The sequence below is a fragment of the Etheostoma cragini genome, chromosome 2 (genome assembly GCF_013103735.1).
Source record: "Etheostoma cragini isolate CJK2018 chromosome 2, CSU_Ecrag_1.0, whole genome shotgun sequence".
Taxonomy (NCBI): domain Eukaryota; kingdom Metazoa; phylum Chordata; class Actinopteri; order Perciformes; family Percidae; genus Etheostoma; species Etheostoma cragini.
Genome location: NC_048408.1, coordinates 7,971,092 through 7,994,519, shown reverse-complemented (window position 1 = coordinate 7,994,519; position 23,428 = coordinate 7,971,092). Strand labels below are relative to the sequence as shown.

General features: G+C 41.7%; 1 protein-coding gene and 1 long non-coding RNA gene across 5 annotated transcripts in view; one reads left to right on the top strand and one right to left on the bottom strand.

The window, feature by feature from the left end:
- Positions 1-23,428, bottom strand: part of sh3pxd2aa (SH3 and PX domains 2Aa) — a 118,098-nt gene that overhangs the window by 61,044 nt on the left and 33,626 nt on the right. For all 4 annotated transcript variants that reach the window (XM_034886235.1, XM_034886240.1, XM_034886247.1 and 1 more), the window contains exons 3-5: positions 20,924-20,999; positions 16,312-16,388; positions 13,390-13,481 (exon numbers count right to left, since the gene is read on the bottom strand). In XM_034886235.1, coding sequence (XP_034742126.1) covers positions 13,390-13,481; positions 16,312-16,388; positions 20,924-20,999 — 245 coding nt within the window. The remainder of the gene's footprint in view (positions 1-13,389; positions 13,482-16,311; positions 16,389-20,923; positions 21,000-23,428) is intronic.
- Positions 8,024-23,428, top strand: part of LOC117953748 — a 19,610-nt gene continuing 4,205 nt past the window's right edge. The window contains exons 1-2 of the long non-coding RNA XR_004658677.1: positions 8,024-8,034; positions 8,770-8,772. This is a non-coding gene — a long non-coding RNA (uncharacterized LOC117953748). The remainder of the gene's footprint in view (positions 8,035-8,769; positions 8,773-23,428) is intronic.

Genomic DNA, 23,428 nt, shown 5'->3' with positions numbered 1-23,428 from the left:
CTACTTTAATGTAGATTTTCTTTAGGGCTTTATTATGTGGTATTGGATCGTTGTATAAACTCCCGTACTTACCGATGCCATTGTTTTAGTTTTAGGAACGGCTATCTAAAGTGTGACTTTCTTTTACGTTGAAAGAGTACGGTAAAACAGTAAATTACTATTGGATCAAATAAAAATGTTCCTATTATCTGTAAAATAAGCATGTGACCCGCTTCAACTCCACACTTCAACAAATCTGGATCAAAAGGAAGAATCGGAATTGGAATTAGAATTGTTAACATCCAAACCATGCCCAACCTTACTTTTAAAGGGCTTTTCACATGGAGGAGAAGCAACACTTCCGGCTTCCGGGTCTACTACGCTCCTCATGTGAAGGTAAAAAGCTCAGACATTAAACGCCAGACGATCAATGTGTGGTAACCATGGAGATTCTGGGTACTACAGTAGGGGTGTGCAAAAAAAAAAAATCGATTCACATTTATGAATCGATTCAAGCTCTACCGATTCAAAATCAATTCATAGAATTCCCAAAATCGTTTCATTTTTTTTTTGTTATGATGTTCAACTATCACATGAGAAAAGTAACTACATGTACATACTCTGAATAGTTATTTAAAAAAAATTGAGAATCGATTTTGAATTGAAAATCGTTGATATTGAATCGTGACATTTTCTGAGTCGTGCACCCCTACACTACTGTATCCATGCCATCCAACTGAATGAGATTAGCTGATTGTGGTTTCACATATCCCTAATCACAGGCTGATTTATAACAGATAGTGGCAAGCCTAGTCTTTCCTTACAACATACTGTTATTGTTAATAGCTAAAGTTAGCCAAATTAGCATAGTCATAATTACGGGCATTGCCTGATAAATCCAGTCTTGGGCCGATGCTCTGACAAGCAGAAGCCCCGCTGTCTATGTCCTGATAACTGTTCAACCGCCCGCTCGCCGCTCATTGGAAATGAATTACGAGGCGCGACAATCACTTCCCTTGTGAATAGGCCTTAAGGGTGATGAAATGAGGTTGTTAGCTGTGTCAAGCCTATTAAAGAAAATATTGAGCTCTGAAAGGAAGAATCCCCACCCCCCGACCCCCACTCCTTGGGCCTTTTGTGTTGCACTTCTTTGCAATTCTAAAGGTTTTATAGCGATTAGATTGAACTATAAACTCCAACTACTATCTTATATAAACTTTTAGTAGCTTAAAAAGAAAAATAATTGTGAAACTGGTCTGTAAAGGCAATGGCTTTACTTATCAACCATGTGAGTGGGTTAGCAGATAAAGAGCTAATCAATGTGTTTACAAGTATTAACACAATGGTTGCAAGTTAATGACTCTCAATGGCTCCCTGCTAAACTAGCCTACAAAACCAGTAAATAAAGACTTCCCGAGATTACCGTTTTGGCTTCTCTCTCTCTCTCTCTCTCTCTACCGCCTCCACACCCCAGTTCATCCCTCAGCGTTACCAAATCCGGACCTCAGACCCAACCCTCCCACCTCCTCTAAGCCCCTCTAGAGCCCCAAATTACCCTCAGCCCTCCCTTGTATATTAGCCCTCATGGCCACGACAAGGCTAAAGCTCACTGCAGGCATTCACACTCCAGATGGAGTTAAAGTAATCAATTGACGTCTAAACGCTCGGAGACACATGCAGGTTGCAGATATAAAAAATAATTGCTGAGGATGTTTTAGGCAAATAAGCACACATAAGTTTCCTTCCTATGTGGGGAGTGCCAAGGCCCTGACATACTTGGCAGGAAAGTGCACAGTTTAATTACTACACTGGGTGTACTGTGGCTGTGTACTATCCAGGCCTGCAGTCGGACATGTGCAGTCATACGTTTTGGTCTGTGTGTGGACCAGTGGTGGAAGAAGAAGTCTGATCTTTTACGGGCGCCTGGGTAGCGCACCAGGGAGAGCAGGCACCCATATATGGAGGTGTACTCCTTGACGCAGCAGCCTCGGGTTCGGTTCCGACCTGCGGCCCTTTGCTGCATGTAATTCCCCCTCTCTCTCCTCCCACATGTATTGAGCAAAGTACAGCGTCACAGTAGCGCAACTACTTTTTTCGGTAAAAAGTAGTGTAACCCGCTCCTACTGAATATTTGGTAACAAAACATAGATCTTGCTGGTGCGCCAAGATTTTTTGTCCAGAGGGCGCGCACTACTCTCAAAGTTTTCCACTCCCACTTTTTTCAGCGGCATGTGACAGGAGGGCAACCGGATGCCAGGACTCTCAGAGAGACTGCAAGTCTCTCTTATGACTTACTGGGTTAAGACGAGTTCTTTCATGGTGAAGGAAAGGCTTGATCCGACAAAGCAGGTCATCGAATCACATTGAAGCATTGACGTCAATGCTGATGCCAGTTCTGCCGTTGTTTACCTCTTTCTTCTTCTTCTAGTCCGTAGAAAGAGCAATAGATGGTAGCCTTTACTCATTAGCACCACCTCTGTTCAGGAGAAGGCTTCAACTAGTGTCGCGACCAACACCCAGGAGAATAAACAGTTAAGGTGCTCTCATGACATCACATTTGCGCACGCCAGCTCAGCTGCAGCCACTGTAAAACGCAGTTAACGCTGATGACCTGCCGATGTCCATTCAACCTGCGCTGGACTCGTTCATAATGAATCAGCTGTCACTCTGAGTAGAGAACCCAGTCGGCAGTTTAGTTCAGACACTTCACTGATAAACCATAGATTGGCTTTATGGTCAAAGATAGTTTTTGTATAATTTTAACTGCTTTCAAAAGTAACAAAAAAGTAACAAGTAACGTAAAAGTTACGCAGTAGTGAAGCTTTAATTTGTCAAATAACTAGTAACGAAAGCTACCAGATTATTGTAGTGGAGTAAAATGTACAATATAGGAGTAGAATTAGAAAGTGGCATTAAAAGAAAAGAATCAAGTAAAGTACCTAAAATGTGTACCTAAGTACAGTTGTGTAAATGTACTTAGTTACATTCCACCACTGGTGTGGTCAACCTGCACAGACACATGGGCAGGTAATGAAATATACTTATCAAGGGCTCTTGGGGCTAAGTGGATGCTTTAGTATAATTTGAGCTTCACTTACCTCATTCAATCCATTTATCCAACCTCTCTCCACTACACCCATATCATGACCTTATCCTAACTATCCTATCCTTATGGTATTAATAATCTTATTTGGGGTAAATAAAGACCAAATTGGCTCGGTGTGCAGTACAAACAACATATACAGTGTAATGCAACAGTGCTACACACCATAGATCTTTTTTCAAAAAGAGAGATGCCAAAAAAGAGAAGGCATGGAATTTAATTGCATGGGTGCTTATAGTGGAAGGCATATACTAGCTTAATAAACATGTGATTGTTCTGTAAAGTGCTTGTAGAGAGCATTTTAGTGACAGTCGGGCAGCAAGATGCTCCGCTTCTGAGGGTGACCATGGCGGTATGGAGGACGGAACAAAACCACCGCGCAGCCGGAACGCGTTTCTCCGCCTGTTTTAGTGGTTACAAATTCAACTTTAAATAACTAAGAGGAAGAAATATATTTCTTCTTTCTATAGTCACCTTTTTAAATACAATTTTCTAACAATATCAGTGACAGAGATGGACACAGTTATGCCCCAATTCTCCTCCCTTACTCTGGAACACCAACACGTTATCACCAACTTATTCCTAATTAGCCCCAAAACACCAAATCCATCTTCATCCTGTCACCAGGGACAACCTTGCTACTTAGGCAATCCCTTGTCAAGAGCCCCAAAACCTGACCAATCACATGAGTTCATGACTTATCCCAGTAATAATCAGATAATCTTGCAGCATCTCTCGCTTGGAGGCACAAGCCAAGGTCGATCCCTATTGTTATTCATGGGGAGGGTTGTGAGGAGGCATGATGAATGATAACACCAGCCGTATCTCTCGCTACGGGAGCCTATGGGGGCAGTGGCCGATACTTTCATCATGGCTGAAATGCGGTATGCGCATATTAATTGAGGAATTTGTCACCGTTATGGTCTGCAGAGGACAGAAAATGCCATTTAGGCTGATAGTTATATGATTGCTATACCACAGCACAGACAGATTAAACAAATCACAGCCTTCATCCCATGTAAATTGACTCGATAAAAATGCAAGATGCTGGGCAACAAAACGCTAAGTAAGAGAAGAGAAAACAATCCTGTCTCACAAAAAAGGGAAAAAGGGGAGTCTAGCTTTGGAGAGAAATTCCATCCAGTGGAAATAGATCTTATACAGGAAGAGTGTGTGTGTGTGGGGGGGGGGGGGAATGAACACATATACAGAAAGAACGACAGAAAAAGACCAAGAGAAATGCTTGAGAAGCTGGTCAGACAGTGGTTCATTTATAAAGGAATGGAAGCGAAGCACTGAGGAGGACTGTGAGTGGACAACGGATTAGACCAGTGGCTGAACTGGACACAGCAGCTGAAGGCTCAGATAAACTCCATTTGCATTGGGAAGCACACCACCATGTGGAGAGTCTCTTAGTCAAAGAGTGGATTAAGAGATACTGTGGCTTGATTGAAGGCTGTGGTTTACTTTATTGTCAGTCATTTGATGCAAATGTATTGCATAGGCCTGTAACAATTATTACTTAATTGCATAATAGCATTTTTTTTTTAACCTAATCGCCAATTCTTTGTTTAAAAGCAATTACTTGCTAACATTAGCTAAGGAGAATGACTGTTGATGGTAATTGTCCGTTTTTATGTTCATTTAAGAAGAAATAAAAAACACAAAGTTTTATGATAAAGAGCCATGGTTTCATTCATAGGCTGTGTATTTGTGTTATTACATCATCTGCAAAACATGACAGTGATAACCAAAAGATGTATCCCAGGATTCATTTTAAACTTGAATTTGTTTGCAAAGTGATACATAAATAAATATTTTAAAATGTAACTGAAGGAGGCAATGATCACAATCATTTGAGACAATTAATTGGACAGCAAAATTTGGAATTGTTACAGCTCTAGTATTGCAGTACACAAAGAAGTGCTTCCCAACATGGTATGAGTGTGATCCTTTAAAGGATAGATTCCCATTTTATCTTTTTAGACAAGTACAGAAAATACTTGACACATCTACAAAGTGAGACTGGTGCGTCAGAGGGGGACAAGCAGATTAAAAGTTGGGTAAAAAACTCCTAAACACGGTCTAACTTGCAAAAAAAAAAGTTTAGTAGTAGGCAACATATTGGTAATAGACCATCTTCAATCTTCTGTCTTTAAACAATAGATATAGGGCACAAATTGGCCTAAGTAGACACAATTCAGGACAAAACGTATAGCAGAGGATTGCAGACTCACTGCGGTGTGTGAGATGTGATGGGTGCGAGACAGGTTGTGTCAGGACAGACAGGTGTGCAGGACAAATAAGGCTAGCTGGGAACCATGAACAAAAAACTGAATCTGAATGCTAAATCTGAGTTCTGTTTGTCACCGGCTGAATGCAGGGACGTGGAGCTTATCGTCCCAAGGTTAGCTACAACCCCCCCCCCCCCCCCCCCCCCCCCCCCCCCCCCCCCCCCCCCCCCCCCCCCCCCCCCCCCCCCCCCCTCCCTCGGTTTGCCAGATGAATGACGCAGCAGTCTGATACACAAGTGCTCTGTAAAATAAGATCACTCCATGCCATGCGCTGTTATTCAGATCTATTTATAATAATATTTGCTTTGATACAGGCGCTAATGAAACCAAATGTGTATCTCATAAATTATCCCACTAATAATACCCAGAATGGTACCAATCTTCTACTGTAGTACAAATAGGTGTTTTACTCATAAAACAACGCATCATTTCTACCGTAGTAAGGTTAATAATGAGCTACAAACAATCGTATTCCAACCTGGAGAAATAATATTGGTCTCTACGAGCAGTCGGCGTTGAGGCAGTAAGACGAGAGCTTAGTGACCGTCTACATACCACAACACCCAAAAGAAATTTAATGATTTGGTAAGGTGGTGCCTCCAAACTTAATTTTCAACTAGCAGGAGATAAGTTATAGTTGAGGTACGTTTGGAGACACTACCTTATTTCTGCTGCAGGATATTTTTAAAAGCAGACAAAAAAAACAGAGATCCAGCTAAAGGTCCATTCAAAATGCATTAAACATCAAGGACGCTCGGCTTCAACAGAAGCAACTGATTGCACAAGAGTGACATCAGATTGGAGTCTGGCTTTCCACTGAGCGGCGGTACTTTGCTCCGCAGACAGGGGTCGGTATTCCTCAAACGCCACAGAGGGGGAGAGAAAACCGTGGCTGATGGTGGGATGTGCTCAGGGTCATTGTGCTTTCTTAGCTTTGATTTATGGGATTGATTCCTGTGCTACACTGTGAGGCACGAGGCTCACTTTTTCTAATTAGATCATAGTCAGAAAATTCAATCTTACAGGGGAGGAGGAGAGGTCTTGGCTATTGTCAAGCATGACTCATTTGATGAGATTTTATGGAGACAGTATATAAGAAATAGGATTTCACAGTTGATCCTGTCAAAAGAAAACAAACAGGCAAGGAATAAAAACAACCTCTCACTCTGCTGTTTCCGACCCCCAATCCGTTTCATCTCCTTTCTCCTTTTCCAGGAAGTGATGAAGTGGACATATTTCATCACCCTGGTAGCTACAGCTGTCCTGGCCCCGCTCTATTTATCACACTCATGTACAGTCCGGCCCTCCCAAAGCTATTACTGTAGCAAGCAAAACCCCACCTTGACAACACCCTGTGAGTAAGCGTGCGAGAAAGAGAGCACAAGTGAGTCAGACCTCGCATTGGGTGGGTGGGTGAATGAGTGCATCCATGTAAGATGATGGCAAGAGACAAAATAGAGCAGCAGAGACTGTAGAACACAGATAGACGGGAGAAGCACAGAAATAAGCTGACAAAAACAAAGCGGCTGCACTCAACAAGACAAGCAAGAGCAATTTAGTCTTGGAATAAAACGCTATTCTCCCGGCGCTGTATCTCTTTGGGTATGTACACAAAAATGTTGTGGTATAATTGCATGAAGTATACACTACAACCGCTCCATTTCAGACGGATCAATAGATGCTCACACATGAGAGCACATACATGTACACAAAACCCATGGGCCACACGCTTGGCTGACCACTCCTCAACAAGCTGACACACTTAAAGGGTTTAACCACATCTACGCCGGTTTTGCTGCACACTGCTCCTGCTGTGTGGCCTCAAGTGAGTTCTATTGATTCTAATAGTGAGGGGAATGGGGCAGCTTATCCATTAAGGCTGAGTGAGACTGCCTCCTGGATCCTGCTCGCTGCAGATGGAGTGGAACGGACAAATGAGTGGGAGGAGAAAGACACAGGTGGGAGACTGGGAGGGGAGGAGGAGAGAGGGAAATGATGCTGTATGACTTTTGGACAATGGCGAGGAGAGAATGAGTACTAGTTTGGAAGAGAAGGGGGGAAAAAGTGAGGAAAAAGGAAGGAGTTTAAAGGTCCCATGGCATGAAAATGTCACTTTATGAGGTTTTTCAACATTAACATGCGTTCCCCCAGCGTGCCTATGGTCCTCCAGTGGCTAGAAATGGTGATAGGTGTAAACCGAGCCCTGGGTATCCTGCTCTGCCGTTGAGAAAATGAAAGCTCAGATGGGATGATCTGGAATCTGGCCCCTTATGAGGTCATAAGGAGAAAGATTACCTCCCCCTTCTCTGTTTTGCCCGCCCACCTATGGTAGAGCAACATCATGGCTTTCAAACGAGCAACGTGGCAGTTGGTCAAGGCTACACCCCTAGCCTCCACCTTGCCCCCTCTCTCCTCCTCAAAAGCTACAGACTCAGAAATGGCACATACTAAGGAAAGCTCATTGTGGGACTGGATCTAGTGGCTTTAATTCTGCAGCAAGGCTGAATATCGGGAAAGATACTTCAGATATAGTATTAGGGGACCACTTAGGTCTATATAAAAGCATCCAAAGAGCACCATGTCATGGGACCTTTAAAGGGTGATTATAGGTGTCTACAGTGTCCATACATCTTTGGAACAAAGGGAGAAAGATATAAAGTTTAGGAGCCACAACTTAAAAAGCAGGGCTGGGCAATTATTTAAAAACTTTTATTGTGATTACGATTTCAGCTCCTAAAAATCCCCAAAACAATGTAATTGAGAAAAAAAGAGTATTCTGCACTTCATGTTTTGCGAGAAAACTCTTATTATAACGTAACACTTCATTTGAAGGGGTGTGCATAAGACTGACCTGACACAGTCATTATTATGTCATGACACCTGTCATGAACATGTAGCAATTGCTGATGATTGTCAACCAGTTACGTCGACAGTAACGTAATGTTATAATGTTGTATCAGCTGTTTCTGCCTTGACCTGATGTATAAATCCATGTCTATTCAGGGACAAATGAGGACGAAAGGTCCCTCATTTAGGGGCAACAATGGCCATCAGATCGTAGAAAGAATCAAGATGTGGGGTCTGGGAACTCACTATTGGCAGGGCTCAATCTGAGGGGCGGGATAAATGCTTGTCTTTCAAATTCCCTCTGCACGCAGTAGCCAACCAGAGCAACACTGGTCAATAGATTAAACTTTTGCCGTATCCGGTTGGCAAAACTCCTAACACATCTTCCTTTTTTAAGAATGACTTCAGTGCTTAACTCCAAGTCTTCCAGAGTAGCGCCTAAAACTGATTCCGAAGGCCGCTGGTTGCCAACAACAGCAGCCATCTTCTTTGTTTTCAAGTAGCAGGGAACCGTCGCAACTTTGCCGTCCTACCGACTGCATACAGGATGTGATTGGCCTGACCAGAATTTGTTTTTTTCAGCTCGCAAGCCAACAAATCACATTTGCTAACACTAAGGTGGGTCTAGACTTCTAGGCTAGTTTTTGCAAAGATTGTTTGGATATAATAGATGAGCTGACAGGACACACACTCAAACAAACCATGATGGATTAATCATTTTCTTCAGGATCCTTCTCATGGTTTCTAATCCTTTTTTTCTCCACAGCACTTAGGACACACGTGTACTTGCACACAGACATTAATAAACCACACACTACTGACACACACTCCAATCACTGCTTTAAATCAATGACCAGTCTCATTCAACACACTCCACAATGATTCATTTTCATTTAGCAGATGTGTTATGGGTAGGGAATGGAAGGAACACATCAAATTTAGCCCCGGCGCAAGTCAAGTCCCCTGGATCATGACGTCTTACTAACCATTAACTGAGCAGTCTTTTTCTTTTTTAAACAGAGAGGGGGCAGTTCACCCCACTGAGTATTTTCTTATTTCAGTAAGACAGAGTGAAGGCCTGCAGGGATACAGAGATGCCAGAAGAGGTTCTGGCTTCATTTGATCCGAAACTGACTGGAGTACAGCACTTCCTCAGGCTGAGGTTACCAGCAGCGAGTGAGAAACTCCCATCAGAGAAGTATGTCTGTAGGAGGTACCCACCTACTGCCTTAGGCTGTAATTTAGGATACTGCAGTCTACCGTGTCAAAAGCTGCACTGAGATCCAATAGTACTACATCACAGTGTTCTCCCTCATCACCATACCTCAAGATTTCATTTAAAGTGCCGATATAATGACAAAATCCCCTTTTTGGGGATTTGGTGTTTAATTTTCTGTCTCTGGTGCTTCTACACCCCTACAAACTTATCCACCTATCCATGCTGTTTTGAGTGAGATCCAGGTTTCTGAATGTCCTCTTCCTTCAGTCGCCAGGTGAGCTGTTCAAAATCGGCACGCCTTTCTACGTCAATAGTCGAGACAAGGTGGCTAAACATAGCATGCTGGCACTAGCATGCTAGTCCGATGTCAATGTCAAAACACTGCTACAACACACACTTGTTCACCATAATCTCCAAAAGAACTGCTTCCATGTCCCTGCTCTGCAGGTGTTCCACAAGTGTGCCCTTGTGTATTAAAAGTCTCCCAGCTGCCTTGAACTGACCAAAGTTGGAGAAAGAGTCATCTAGCTGATGTGTTCTAACTTCTTACTTAGCTACTGAGCATGTGCGACTCCCAACAGAGATAGTAAAGAAGTGAGATGTCTCACTCTGTAGCTAAAACAGACACCTAAACACACAGGGTGAAAACAGGATCTGCAGCAATGTGAAGTACAAAGATAAAACCATGTAAACCTTTTCTGGTACAAAATGAGCATAATATGGGCACTTTAAGAGTCTATGAAGAGTTGTTTTTGTTGAGTGCAACTGAAGGAAGCAACCACCTTTTCTAGTGTTTTTCATATTACGTTATTTTGTTACAAGTTGCAGGAAATACAATCAAGTCTTTGAGTGACTTAATTGTAATTGTATAAGTCCCATAATTTCTCATGGAGATTAAGAATCAGAAAAGGTAAAGAGTCAACAAGATAAGAATACTTAACCACCACAGCTGGACCAGTTACATTTTTAAGCAGTTTTCCAAAGCTTTTAGGAAATGTGGTTTAAAGTGGATGAAAGTTTGATGTCATCTAACTGCCTCCTACACAGGGTTATAGGTACAGAGATAAATACAAACTTTAAGAGTTCAGAATATTCAGAGATTATTAGCACCTCCTGGCAGCGTGGCATGTATTTAAAAAGTAAACAAGAAGCTAGTAAACAAGAAGCAGTGTGGAAAGGAATGCAAAGTACAAACCTTTAGTAATCTCTGAAACGTGTCTAGAGGTCATTGGAACAGCTGTTTTCATATGAGTAATATGGTAAGACATTTTAACGCTATTTTTAAGCAACTATATAGTATACATCAAACCCCTGTTTAGCTTCAGCGTGTGATTGTCTATTTTTGGAACATCTTGTCCCAATTTCTGAGACTGCAGCCCAGTTGAACAACTCAAGGATTACATCTGCTCCTCACTAGCCAGCAGAGTGGACTTATTACCATTGGCTTAGTGTCGCAACCGGTCAAGGGAAGACCTCATAAAACACAATCTCCACACCACCCTTTCTCACGTGAAAAAGAAAAAAACTTAGGTGACATTGCTGTTCATTGACTACGGTTCAGCATTAACAAAGTCACAAAGCTCAAAGACCTGAGATACAACACCTCACAATCATATCCATTTACTACATCACTGGACGTGTGTCTTATCTAATTGAATGTGACAAATAAAATTGATTGACTTCCTATTTAGGCACAGCTTAATTGGTCGATGGTCTTTGGTTTATGCTAGTTGTCTAATGTTGCTGTAAAAACTCAATCAATGTGCTGATTGCCAGAGCTGTTGATATTTTTTATTCAACGTAACATGACCCAACTTTGTAGCATTTTTTCAAATTGCAAATAGCTGATGTGCTCCTCTGACCTGTGGAGTTCCTCAAAGGTCAATCCTTGGACCTCTTTTTTCCTCTCTACATACTTTCTTAAATGAATAAATAAAATGAAAACAATCGGTGCTGCCTACACCGTGTTATCATCCTGCTAGATTTTGCACCCAACAGGTGTTAACAGGGCACGTTTTAAACGTGTTTTTAGCCTCTAAACATGAAAAAATGTCATTACAAGTGCCTACCCATATGCAGTGATTCCTTCTGAGTGAGCACAGCGAATTTTCTGTCACATCTACTCCGGTCAAATTCACTGTTTTTACTTGGAAAGAATAACTGCACATGGCTTGGCAATCGTAATGACATTTTTAACATGTTTAGAGGTTAAAAACAAGTTTAAAACTTGCCCTGTTCAAGCCTGTTGCATGCGTACGCTAGCAGGAGGATAACAGAACCGATTGTTTTCATTTTTCTCTCTACTGACAGCACTCCAAATTTACAAACAACAGAGCTACATATTGCAATTGACCGGAATTTTCCTTTAAGATGATATTATTATTTTTCATTCGTCATTGTGGCTGTCTCTTCTCATAATCATGGCCCCTGTAGGCCATGTGGTGAACTTCTTTGATGGAATACTTCAATTCCCTTTCTCCATAGTAAACTTGTTATATTCCAGTGGATGACAATTAAATATCTATAATTCACCGATGGGGGCTAACAGATTATGTGTGATATGTACATAAATATATGGGTTTATAACCCACAATTCCTGACACAAGATCAATGTTTGTTTTCATGTACAGTACCAAAACCCACTGGTACATAGAGGACAAAGAAAGAGAGTGGGAGAAAGAGGAGAGAGAATGATGCTCATGAGGAGAAGGAAAAAAAGCATAGGAATGCTTACAAGGACACAAGTCAGTGAGGAAACGAAAGCTTTTGATCAAAGAATGATTGTGTCGGCGTTTGCAACCTTGAGCTGTCGTATCAATTAAAATGAAAGAATGTATGAGGCCAGGTTAGATAGTACCCTATGACACGGTGCTGAAAAACTTTATCAGGAACAGGTCATTCCACAAAGCCAGCTTTGTTTTGCTTTCCTCTCGTATAAGAGAGAAAGGTGAGGACAAAACTCAAATTGACAGCAGATGAAGACAGGAGGAAATACTGCGAAAAGTAATTTAAATACTAAAAAAGACATAGCCTGGATCTAACAAGCGTACTTGCAGCGCCTCAGGTACAACTGTCTTGGTGCATACACAAGAACACATTACAAATGAATAGTGCAATACTGGCATTTCAGGTTTGGAGAGGAGAGTGTGTTCTCTAATTAAAAATTACCCAAAGGGGCTATCTCCTGTTATGAAACAAGTCATTCTCCTCCTCCCACTCTCACATCCATCAAATCCTTTCTCTCTGTACCCCTCACCCCCTTCTGCCTGGCCTTGAATGAGGTTTTAACGAACTCAGAGAGAAAGAGCTGATTTGGGAATAGACTAGAAAATGGGAACAGACAGAGAGGTAATGAGCTTAGCCACTGTACAATCCTGTTGTATTTTTGGGGCACACATTTTTATGTGTGAAAACAATAACATGCAAAAGATGCTGAAACTTATATCATAACACAGGTGCTTAGGTATATGTGCTAGGGTGTATTCACATCTGAGCTTTAGTGAGCAACATTAACAATCAACAAAGTGATTGCTTGTGATTGAAAATCCAGAGTTTACGTACTGTATGCATGCATGTTCATCTGTGTGTGAATTCATACTGTATATGTGTGTGTGTACAGACTAATCCAGGTTATAGGTAAAGTAAACAAGTAACCTGTGGTGGCTTCTTACTTGTAAACCTGTGCAATTATGGTGTGTGTTTGCTAATATAAGTGTCCAGGAGATATTGTACAACCTGGTACATGCTGAATTAAAATATCTTTGAAACTAACAACCCGATACCGGATAAGCGGCTAAAGATGGATGGATGGAACTATGGTTGTCTTGGTTGGCTTGGTGACACCCAAATTGCCAAAGAGACTGCCAAACTTTTTTAACAGTCTATGATACATACAGTATGTGTTTGGCACTTCTTTGTGTATGCAAAGTACAGTATGTGACACTCACTCCACTGGGGGGTAGGCGTCCTCAGCTTTAGTCTCAAAGAAGCGCAACACTTCCTCACTCTGAGAGATCTGAGGGGGGAGTCGCACCAGCGCCTAAAGAGAGAGACAGAGAGAGAATGTGGGGATAAAGAGACGGCAGCCTACAGTAGATTGATTAGTACAGTTCTTTACTCGTTATATTTTCAAGCATCTAAAAGCTCAATGCTTTCGATATTAAAAATATATCCAATGCTGTGTGTATTAGTGTAGAGAATTATCACTCAACTCTGCAGTCACCCTTTAACTTTACGGAGCCTTTTAAAACTTATTGATTGACTTGTTTTTGAAAAGCATTTCTAATCAGCCCGGTTTCTAGATGCAGAAGACAGTTTTCACTGAATTCTACCTGCCCAGCAACATGCAGACAAAGGAAACATCCACACTACTTTTTCATTTAAAAAACAAATATATTTTGCTAATTTTATGCCTTAAGTCCACACTAATCCAGCATTTCCGAGCCCCCATATTAGGAGACATTTGGAAACACTGCCGCCCCTGTTTTGGTTTGAAAACTCTGGGTTGCTTTGTAGTCCGGACGGGCACAAACGGAGACCTTTGGAGACGATGATGCACATCAGTCAGTCTTATAGTTAGGTAGGCTCACATGCCTTTCAGTAACAGTTTCACCAAGCTAATAAATCCTTGGCCTTATATTTCACCATTGTTGTTCTTTCTGCAAAGTATTGTTTATACATCCATGATTTTCAACCACAAAAAAACGTGAAATAATCTGCCTCTCATTTACACCTACACGCACATGCCCTGTGTATGCATATGGTCACGTAATATGCATTACCAGAGTGGTTAATATGGATGGAGATTAGTTCTGCAACAGAGCTAAAATGCTTGTGTGGACAGAGATCGTTTTTGTTTCAAAACGCCATTTAAAAATTAAAAACTGATGGAGTCCAAAACAGAGCTATGAGGAGAGTAAATATCGGATTTAAATGAATCAGGTAGCCAGAAAAATGCCTCCAAATAAATGTTACCATTGCTCTGTGTCTGCTGAGTAGTAATTTGTTTGCAAGCACAACAACTGTATAAGGTGTTAATACGTCTATGATGTTTTAAGGGCTGCAACTATTATTTTCATTGTTGATTAATCTGTCAATTATTTTCTCGCTTAAAGCGTTTTGTGTTTGGTCTATAAAATGTCAGAAAATTGTGAAAAAAAGTGGGGATCAGTGTTTCCCAAAGCCCAAGATGACGTCCTCAAATGTCTTCTTTTGTCCACAACTCAAAGATATTGAGTTAACTGTCATAGAGGAGAGGAGAAACTAGAAAGTATTCACATTTACAGAAAGAAGCTAGCTTCAGAAATTATTTACTTTTTTACATAACAAATGACTCAAACGGATCAATCAATAATGATAATCAAATATCAAAATAGCTGGTGATTCATTTATTAGTTGACAACTAATCGGATAATCGATTAATCTTTGGCCAAGCTGTAAACAAAAAAACATCAACAAATACAGCTCTGAAGATCTTTCATAACTTTACATTCATGGGTTTTCTTGGAGAATTGTATAACAATCCATGTATGATACACCTCAATATTGTTAAGGAGAATCATTTAGACAGGGTTATTTTTGTAAAATAATTGTGTCTCGGTGCGCAGGAATAATTGGTTACCCGTCAGTCAAAAGGCAAATAACCTTCTTTCCTCCAAGGTATGTTAATAAAGAAAGCCACACGGGAGTCAAAAAGAGGATAATATGTCTGACTAACCATCTATATTTAAGCAAGCTTCACCCAAAGGAATAGCTAATGTACATAAGGTGCTGGACCGTGAATATAGGCGAAGACATATGTACAGCGTAGGCTTTTGATTTAAAATGGGCACAGGCTAACTTCACATTTCATTCATCTGATCCTATATTATGAAAAAGCCTTGTGGTTGTGATTGAATAGGCTCTATCTCACGGTGCGCCCACAGCTGGATGGACTCAGCAAGCTGCAATCTCCAGAGAGCAGATCCTTTGAGAACACTGAGTAATTACTCTTCCTCTGTGTTGTTTGCCCCATAAACAGGATGCAGGAAGTAAACAGTGCGACACACTTCAGTACTGGGCAAGAAACAGGCCCGGCTACAGCAACTGTAAACATTAGACCGCTTTGGGTTATTTGACCAACGAGGAAGCCTTTGCCTGTACTGAGCTAAAGATCCGGTTCATCATGGGTGTACATTGTTTTTAAGTTTTTCAACTTCTTTTGGTCCCAATTACCCAGCTTATATGTGGTTAGCCTTTCCTAATGCAGGCCAATGACACTGCTCCCTAATTGTGTGTGTAGGGACAAACACAAGAGCTCAGATTGGATTTTATGCACACTCTTCTTACTGCTAGTGTGGCTTTGTGCCTTGAGGAAGGAAGGAAGTGGGGAGGGCATGACGGAGGAAAGGATCTGAATCCGGCATAAATTAAAAAAAACTAATATGAGAGGGAACGGGATGTGATAAGGCAAATCTGCCGTGAACAAGAGAATGATGCTTTCAAGGTTTATTTTTTCCTTTGGGAAGGCATTTGGACGGGAACTTTTTTTACTTAGACTATCAGGGGATATGCTCGTTAGTGAGTGTGACTTTGAAATAATGGATGAGCTCAAAGTTTGTCTATAACATTTCCCCACCGGGCCGAGTCCTTCATGGCCTCAGAAAACTGTGTCAGAGCACATTACAGACTCTTCAGACTTCTCAGAGTAGCTCTGATGTGCAGCTCTTCACTGCAAGGAAACTTTCCCTTGTCCACAACTGTCCCACGTGCCATGTTTAAAGTATGTGAAAGGACGCTATGGGCCGTGACCGTTGACCCCTCACCGGCTGGGGGACATGCCCCGCAGTTAGATGGAGACAGAAGGATGTTTACAGTAAAGGCCTCTTTACCCTGCAGTAGTCGTCGATGAAACGCAGCCGCTTCATGGCCACATCTCGCACATGACTCCTTCGGAACAGGATTTTGCCTGGAGGGGAGAAAAAAGGAGAAAGGAAAAACATAAAACTTGTGGGAGGTGGTAAAGTAAAACAGAGGAAAAGTGTGATGATGAAATACAACAGCTGTAAGGTAGGGCTGCGCGATATGAGGAAAATATGTCATATGCAATAACGTTGTTGAATAATAATATTCTGTGCGGCAATTAAACAGTCACATGTACTCAGTTCTGCCTTTCTGCTGATTTCAGTATTCTGCTAAAACACAACAAATTGCTTGTTAAATTCAAAATATATGAAAGGAAATCATTTCCAGCATTCTTTTATTGAACAAATGGAATATTTACACAGGCACCACTAAAAAGAAACAACAGTTTTTAGTTAAGTGTAGTAGTGCAGTTTTCCATAGTTATTTTCTTTCAACTAACACAAGTGAAGAGAGTCTTCCTCAGTATGTGGCAGCCTTTTGCGATGTGTTTATTGCAACGGTTGATATTGCAATGGAGATAAAAAAACAATATCTGTTGTGCAGCCCTACTGTAATGGGATTTAGCAGTGTTGAGTCTTCATGCAATACCCTAGCCGAGCAGGAGATGTCAGTAATATATGGAGGTGATCCTTCATGGCCAAAGCAATCTCAGTCCGACACTCAAGGCCCCAGCTGTCCCCCTATGGATTCCATGACCTCTGTCTGCGACATGGCTTTCAAAATAACAAATAGGATTTATACACACATGGGTCATGCATTTCAGGCCCTCCTTCCATCCCACTCAGGGGGAACATTAAAGTCAAACCACCAACGAGCCTAACCCCTATAATCAAAAGGTATGCACTGCATTCTGTTTCCGAAGTGTAACATGATGATGGGAGTGTTTCTTGGATGATCAGCTCATTTTGATGTTCTATTTAAGGAGCTGTGCTTGTGCAGTATGATGAATATTAGTTTTTAATTAGCATTGGGACTTTTTTCTTTGGGGCGGCTGTGGCTCAGTGGTAGAGCGGTTGCCAGCCAATCGGAAGGTTGTTGGTGGTTCAATCCCTGGCCCTGCAGTCCCATGTCAGAGTGTCCTTGGGCAAGATGCTGAACCCCGAGTTGCCCCCGATGCTGCGCATTGGAGTGGGAATGTGTGTGAGTGTTTCCCTGATGAGCAGGTGCCACCTAGCACGCCAGCCTTGACCACAGTGTATGAATGTGTGTGAATGGTGAATGGTTCCTGTAGATGTAAAAGCGCTTTGAGTAGTCGTTAAGACTAGAAAAGCGCTATATAAATACAGCACATTTACATTTTTTTGACAAGTACAAGTCTGCCTTAAATGACCCTATTATTACAAGCAAATATGCTATCAGTGCATTAGCATTGCTGGTCCTCATGTTATCACTTCTTGCCTTTAAGTGAAGACATAGAATGAAGTTGAGGCCAGGGAGAGTATTACTAATGATGATCAGTGGTGGAATGTAACTCAGTACATTCACTCAAGTTAGGTGCTTAAGTACATTTTTGAGGTACTTGTACACCACTTAAGTATTTCCATTTCCTGCGACTTTATACTTCTACGCCACTACATCTCAGAGGCAACTGTTTTACTCCACTACACGTATTTGATACCTTTAGTTACTTGTTGATATGCAGATTCTGATTCAATAAACAAAATAAATATATATATATGTAAAAACAAAGTAAGTACTGGTGTACTTAAAGTATATTTTGTACTTATTCTTTCTTTCTCTCACAGTTTTCACAGTCAGTAATGTTGCATGCACCTGGTGCTTCATAGACAAGATGTAATGGTGGATGTTTGGTTGGTTTGCAAAATGGTTATGTTTGCATAGTCTGGATCGAGTTCAGTTACTGGAAAAATAATGTTTCTGATGTTTTTTCTTTAGCATGTTGCAAATGTTCCACCAAAATAAGTTCCTTCCCGAGACAATTTTGCAGAGCCACCATTGGTGCGTCCAGAGCTTAGCGCCGCCCTAGGACAATTGGGATTGGTTTAAAGAAATGCAAACAACCCAGAGCGTTTTTTTACTCAACAGCATGCATGGAATACAAATGCATTGCTTTTATTTTGAAGGCGGCAATGAAAATGATGTGTCGGCAAGCCGCAAACTGAGCTCATTAGACGTTAACTTGGATGTGAATGAGCTGTTAACCCTAAACATGTCAGCTCATGGGAAAAAAGAGAGGTCTATTCAGAGCGCCAAAGCGGTGTGCTTAGTCTGCGGAGAACAGATCGGTGTGTTGAAGGATTATAATTTGGATCGCCACTACAATAAACACTAAAACTAAGATAAGCTAAATACGCAGAGAAATACAACTTGACTGAAGCAGAGAGGGCACGGACATCTGAAGCTCAGCTAATTAAACGGTGAAAGGAACAACAGTGTAGATTACATAACCAGTCAGTGCACTGAAAGTACCCGGAGGACTCCCTAAAAACGGTCAAAAAGTTCAGTGTGGAACGATGGACACTACGCCATGTTGACTACAGAGTGGAAAGAAGAGGGACCAGGGACGTGACATGGCTTCTTCCGGATTTCATAACCGAGTTAAATAGCGGCCAGATGGTGGCTCGTTTGGAATACAATCTCAAATTATACAAAAATAGTTCACAGAAACATGTTTCTGAAAACATTTTAAGTGAGAAATAAGCCTTACAGTTGCTCAATTTGTCAGTTTTATTGATCAACCAAAGGTAATTTTAATAGATTTTTGTCAGATTTTGAGAGGCAGCAAGCTGAGGCAACCACTCGTCGTTTCCTGTAAGTGTTTTAACATAAATGTTCCTTTTGGGAAAATACTAACCATCAAAAGTGGGAACTATGGCAGTAAGTGCACATTAGCAGTGTACTGACGGAAGTATGTGGAATGAGACACAACCCAGCTTTGGAATCTCACACAAGATCGCCAAAAACAGTAATTTTCTGAAGGGGAGTTTATTAAAGAGTGGTTGGTGGACTCTGCTCTGCTACACTGAACATGGTGACATAGGCTACCACACAGCTGTCAGGTGGCTCAGCTTGGGGTACTTAAAGGTGCTCAAAAGAGTATGGGACCTTAGCACAGAGATTCAAGTATGAAAGGCAAAGACATCACAGTGCTCTTAGATATAAACTGGCTGATCTTGCATTTGCTGTGGATGTGACTGCACTAATGAATGAACTAAACACCAAACTGCAAGACAGAGGCCTATTTGCACATGAAATGCAAAATGCCAACATCATGTTGTACTATGTCTGCTTCACTTTTTCATGTTCTAAAAAAGTTTAAAAAAAGAAGAAGCCAATGGACACACCAAAATGCACATTTTGGTCACAGTTGCATTTGTGGATGTGACTAAATAGTGAAATAATTGGGAGGACGGCCTCGGGCTCCCCCAGAAAAAGTGTTTGCCCCATGTTGACTGAGTCCTGCAGCGGTGTGGGTTTGAATCCGACCGTTGCTCTTTGCCTTGTGGCTATGCCCATCTCTCTTGTCCTTTCATATCTATCACTTCAATAAAGGGAAAAGCCCCAATAAATAGTGACATAATTGCATTTTGTACTATGTCTGCTTTACTTTTTTCGTGTCCTAATTCAAACATGTGTGCCCTTCCCAGTTGCAGCTTATCAAAGACCTTACCATTTACTGCTTTTTCTAAAGAGATACAATTAATATAGAGCAGAATTGGGCTTAGCCTATTGCTCTGGCCCTCCACAACAGTTCCTGGTTTTCATGTGGCCCCTTGGGAAAATTAATTGCCCACCCCTGCTCTACAGCGCTGTGGATATTGGTCTTGAAATGTGAGACCAGTGAGTGTGTGTCAGCGTGCGCGAGAGAGAGAGACTCCACAGAGGAGGAGGGCTTAAGGGGAGATGGAGAGCATTTACAGTAGATGTGTTGGCCACAGGGCTTAAACAGAGCGATTGTTAAAATAAACTGCACTAAACAGGCTGGGGCATGTTACTCCTAAATTAGACAGAAGTCTGCATGACAAACATACCGGTATACACAGAATCACTCACACACACTGGCACACAAGACATTGGTATGATTAGCAGAATCACTGTAAAGCCTTCTGCCCGGGACACTGAACTGCCACAAACACCGCCATTGATCATTGTCACACTGTAGGTTGCCATGAACCTGAATGTCAGCCGATGGCTCACAGCAGGAGAGACACACATGTGGCATGACTCACATCAATACTAGGATACACACACACACACACACACACACACACAGACACGCACACACACACACACACACACGATATTTAATCAATTTATCAAATGCATTGATAACCTTGGTTAGAAACACACAAACATTTTTTCAAAAATGTCCTAAAAACAACAACAAAACAATTTCATGGACATACCGACATGCATACACAGCTTACATTTGAAAGTCACAGGGAGTGGCTCGTCAGCAGAAAGACTGTAACACACATACCTGTCAATACATACACACACATTCAGTACAGACAGGCATCAGTAACCAGCTCATATTGATGCCTCCTCAACTGCCAGCCATACATTATTAATATGGGAGCCTGCTCAGATAACTGGAGCTCTGGAGCAGGCTATTACCTGGGAGAAATGGGATGATCCTCTTCTTTGGGTCTTTCTGCCCTCCCTCAATTGGGAACTTGTCAAGTATCTGCATCTAGGGAAACAAGAGGAGAAACAACTACTTTAATCATATGGCATCAACATTTATCATAATATAGTTGTATGTATCAAGCTCATGTCTAATGAGCTGGAGCCAGGTGAGAATTAGCTTAGCAGAGACACAGCAGGAATATTCCTTTCAGCACTTCATACGCATGTTCTTTTATATTGTTTGTTTAATCCAAATAAAAAGGGAAATGTAAAACGACAATAAGTGATCTAACAAGGTGTTATCTTGGTGAACAATGGCCAAAAGCAGCAACTTCCCTGGGTCTGCAAATAACCTTTTCATTGTCATAAAATAATTCCAGCATGTAACCTTGGGAATTTTCACATTACTATTCGTGTACGGCCCGGTTAAACAAACAAGGTACAATCCCAGTTTCAATGCTATGTTAAGCTAATTGCCTCTCAGCTCATGCTCCATGCTTAACACACGGACATAAAGTTGCATCAATCTTCTCATCTAATTCTTAACAGTGGCTAGCATGCCAGCTAAAAAGACACAACATGTAAGTAAAGAGGTAAGGGAGGCCACTTCCCATCACCGGTTGAACGTGTTAGCGCCAAGCTAACAGTCCTACTGATATCAAGTCGCCTATACAAAGAAATCTACCCCCTTGCATGTGGTAGTAACAGAATACCACTGAGGTTAGTAATTATATTCAAAATTAATCCCCTACAAATACTTACCAAAATAATATTCCCTTTACAGTAACAGACTCATTTGCCCAACACTGCTTTGTATAGAACCAGGCTAGCTATTTCCCCTGTTAGTAGTCCTTTGCTAAGCTAGCTAGCAAAGGACTACTAACAGGGGAAATAGCTCACTCTTAGTTTACTCTCAGAAAGAAAACAACATGCTTAATATTGCTTTAATTTGATATTTAGCTTATGTCAGGTGTTTTTTCTATGGCAAGAAAGACTCATGTCGACATTCTTTACTCTTTTCTTTTTTTCTTTTACTAGTAAAGTTCAAGTAACATCATTTTGGGGGTGGCACCCTTCATATGCAGTTAATCCCTCACATGAGCATATCACACATCTTTGAAAGATTAAAGCCTGCCAATGCATCTTTGGTCCTAAAGGACGCAGAGCAGCTGTGGCCCTGTGAGATGTGGGGCTCACAGGAGTCAAACAAGCTCTGATTTATTCCTAAAGCACAGTGACACAAACATGGTGGGAGGAGAAGTGCTGACACTGGAGCTGGAGGTGCAGGGCAGGCAGAAAGAAAGAAAGAGAGTGAGGGAGGATGGGAGAAACAGAGAAACAGAGAGAAGGTAGAGACAAAGCAGGGCAAGAGAGAGAGGTCAGGGGGGTGTAGATGAGTGTGTAAGCCCTATTGTGTTTACCCAGTTTCACCCTTCAAATAAATCATTCAAGAGAGGGATTAGGAGGAAAGTAAAAGCAAAGCAGACAAGAGATGCAGAGGGCTAGCAGACATACTGTACAGCAATGCAGCAATCTGTTTCCTACATTAATGCGTAGGGGGTGGGAGAAGAGAAGAGAAGAGAAGAGAAGAGAAGAGAAGAGAAGAGAAGAGAAGAGAAGAGAAGAGAAGAGAAGAGAAGAGAAGAGAAGAAAAAAGAAGAGAAGAGAAGAGTGATTGTATCTGTATCTGATGTTGGAGGGCTGTAAAAGGCACTGGGGAACTGAGGGAGCAAACAGCTTGGTGGGGCTTCAAGATATCTAGCACACACACACACACACACACACACACACACACACACACACACACACACACACACACACACACACACACACACACACACACACACACACACACACACACACACAGACAGTCCTGTCCATTGGTCAAACTGAATGCACCTTACTATTGAACTCCGGTTCTTTTGTGACCGGTTCCACTTGGATGGAGAGTTAGATGATACCAGGAGAGAGAGTCAATGCCACACAAGTCACTATCCACCCCCCGCCCCCCAAAAAAAAACACATCATCCTAGGAAGATTTTTGTCTTGCTGACAGGTTCCAACATCCATACCATAACGTCTAGTGCAGCCCCCTCCACCCATGCTGCACGGGACAACAACAAAATATCCTGCTGAATATACAACCCAATCTGAAAGACACCGAGGGACGGATGGATGATGGACCCACCGACCAAACCTTTAGCAGAGAAGCAGGTGCTGAATTGGCAGCACAGATTCAAAATGAGACTGCACTGCACCCTTTTTTCTCCGCTTTCCTTACAAAAGTGAATGATAAGGTGGAATGTGTGGTTGGAAAAAAGAAAAAGCCAAAGAGTGTGTGGTTGTGTAAGCATGCGCGAGCGTTCATGTGTGTAAAGGTGCAAGTACTGGAAAGGACAGAAGCATCTCTAAGGCTCGACATGTCAGCTCCTGGTCCTTGTCGTCTTTAATCAACTGACTTTTATCTTTTTCCCCCAGAGTTAACATGGTTAG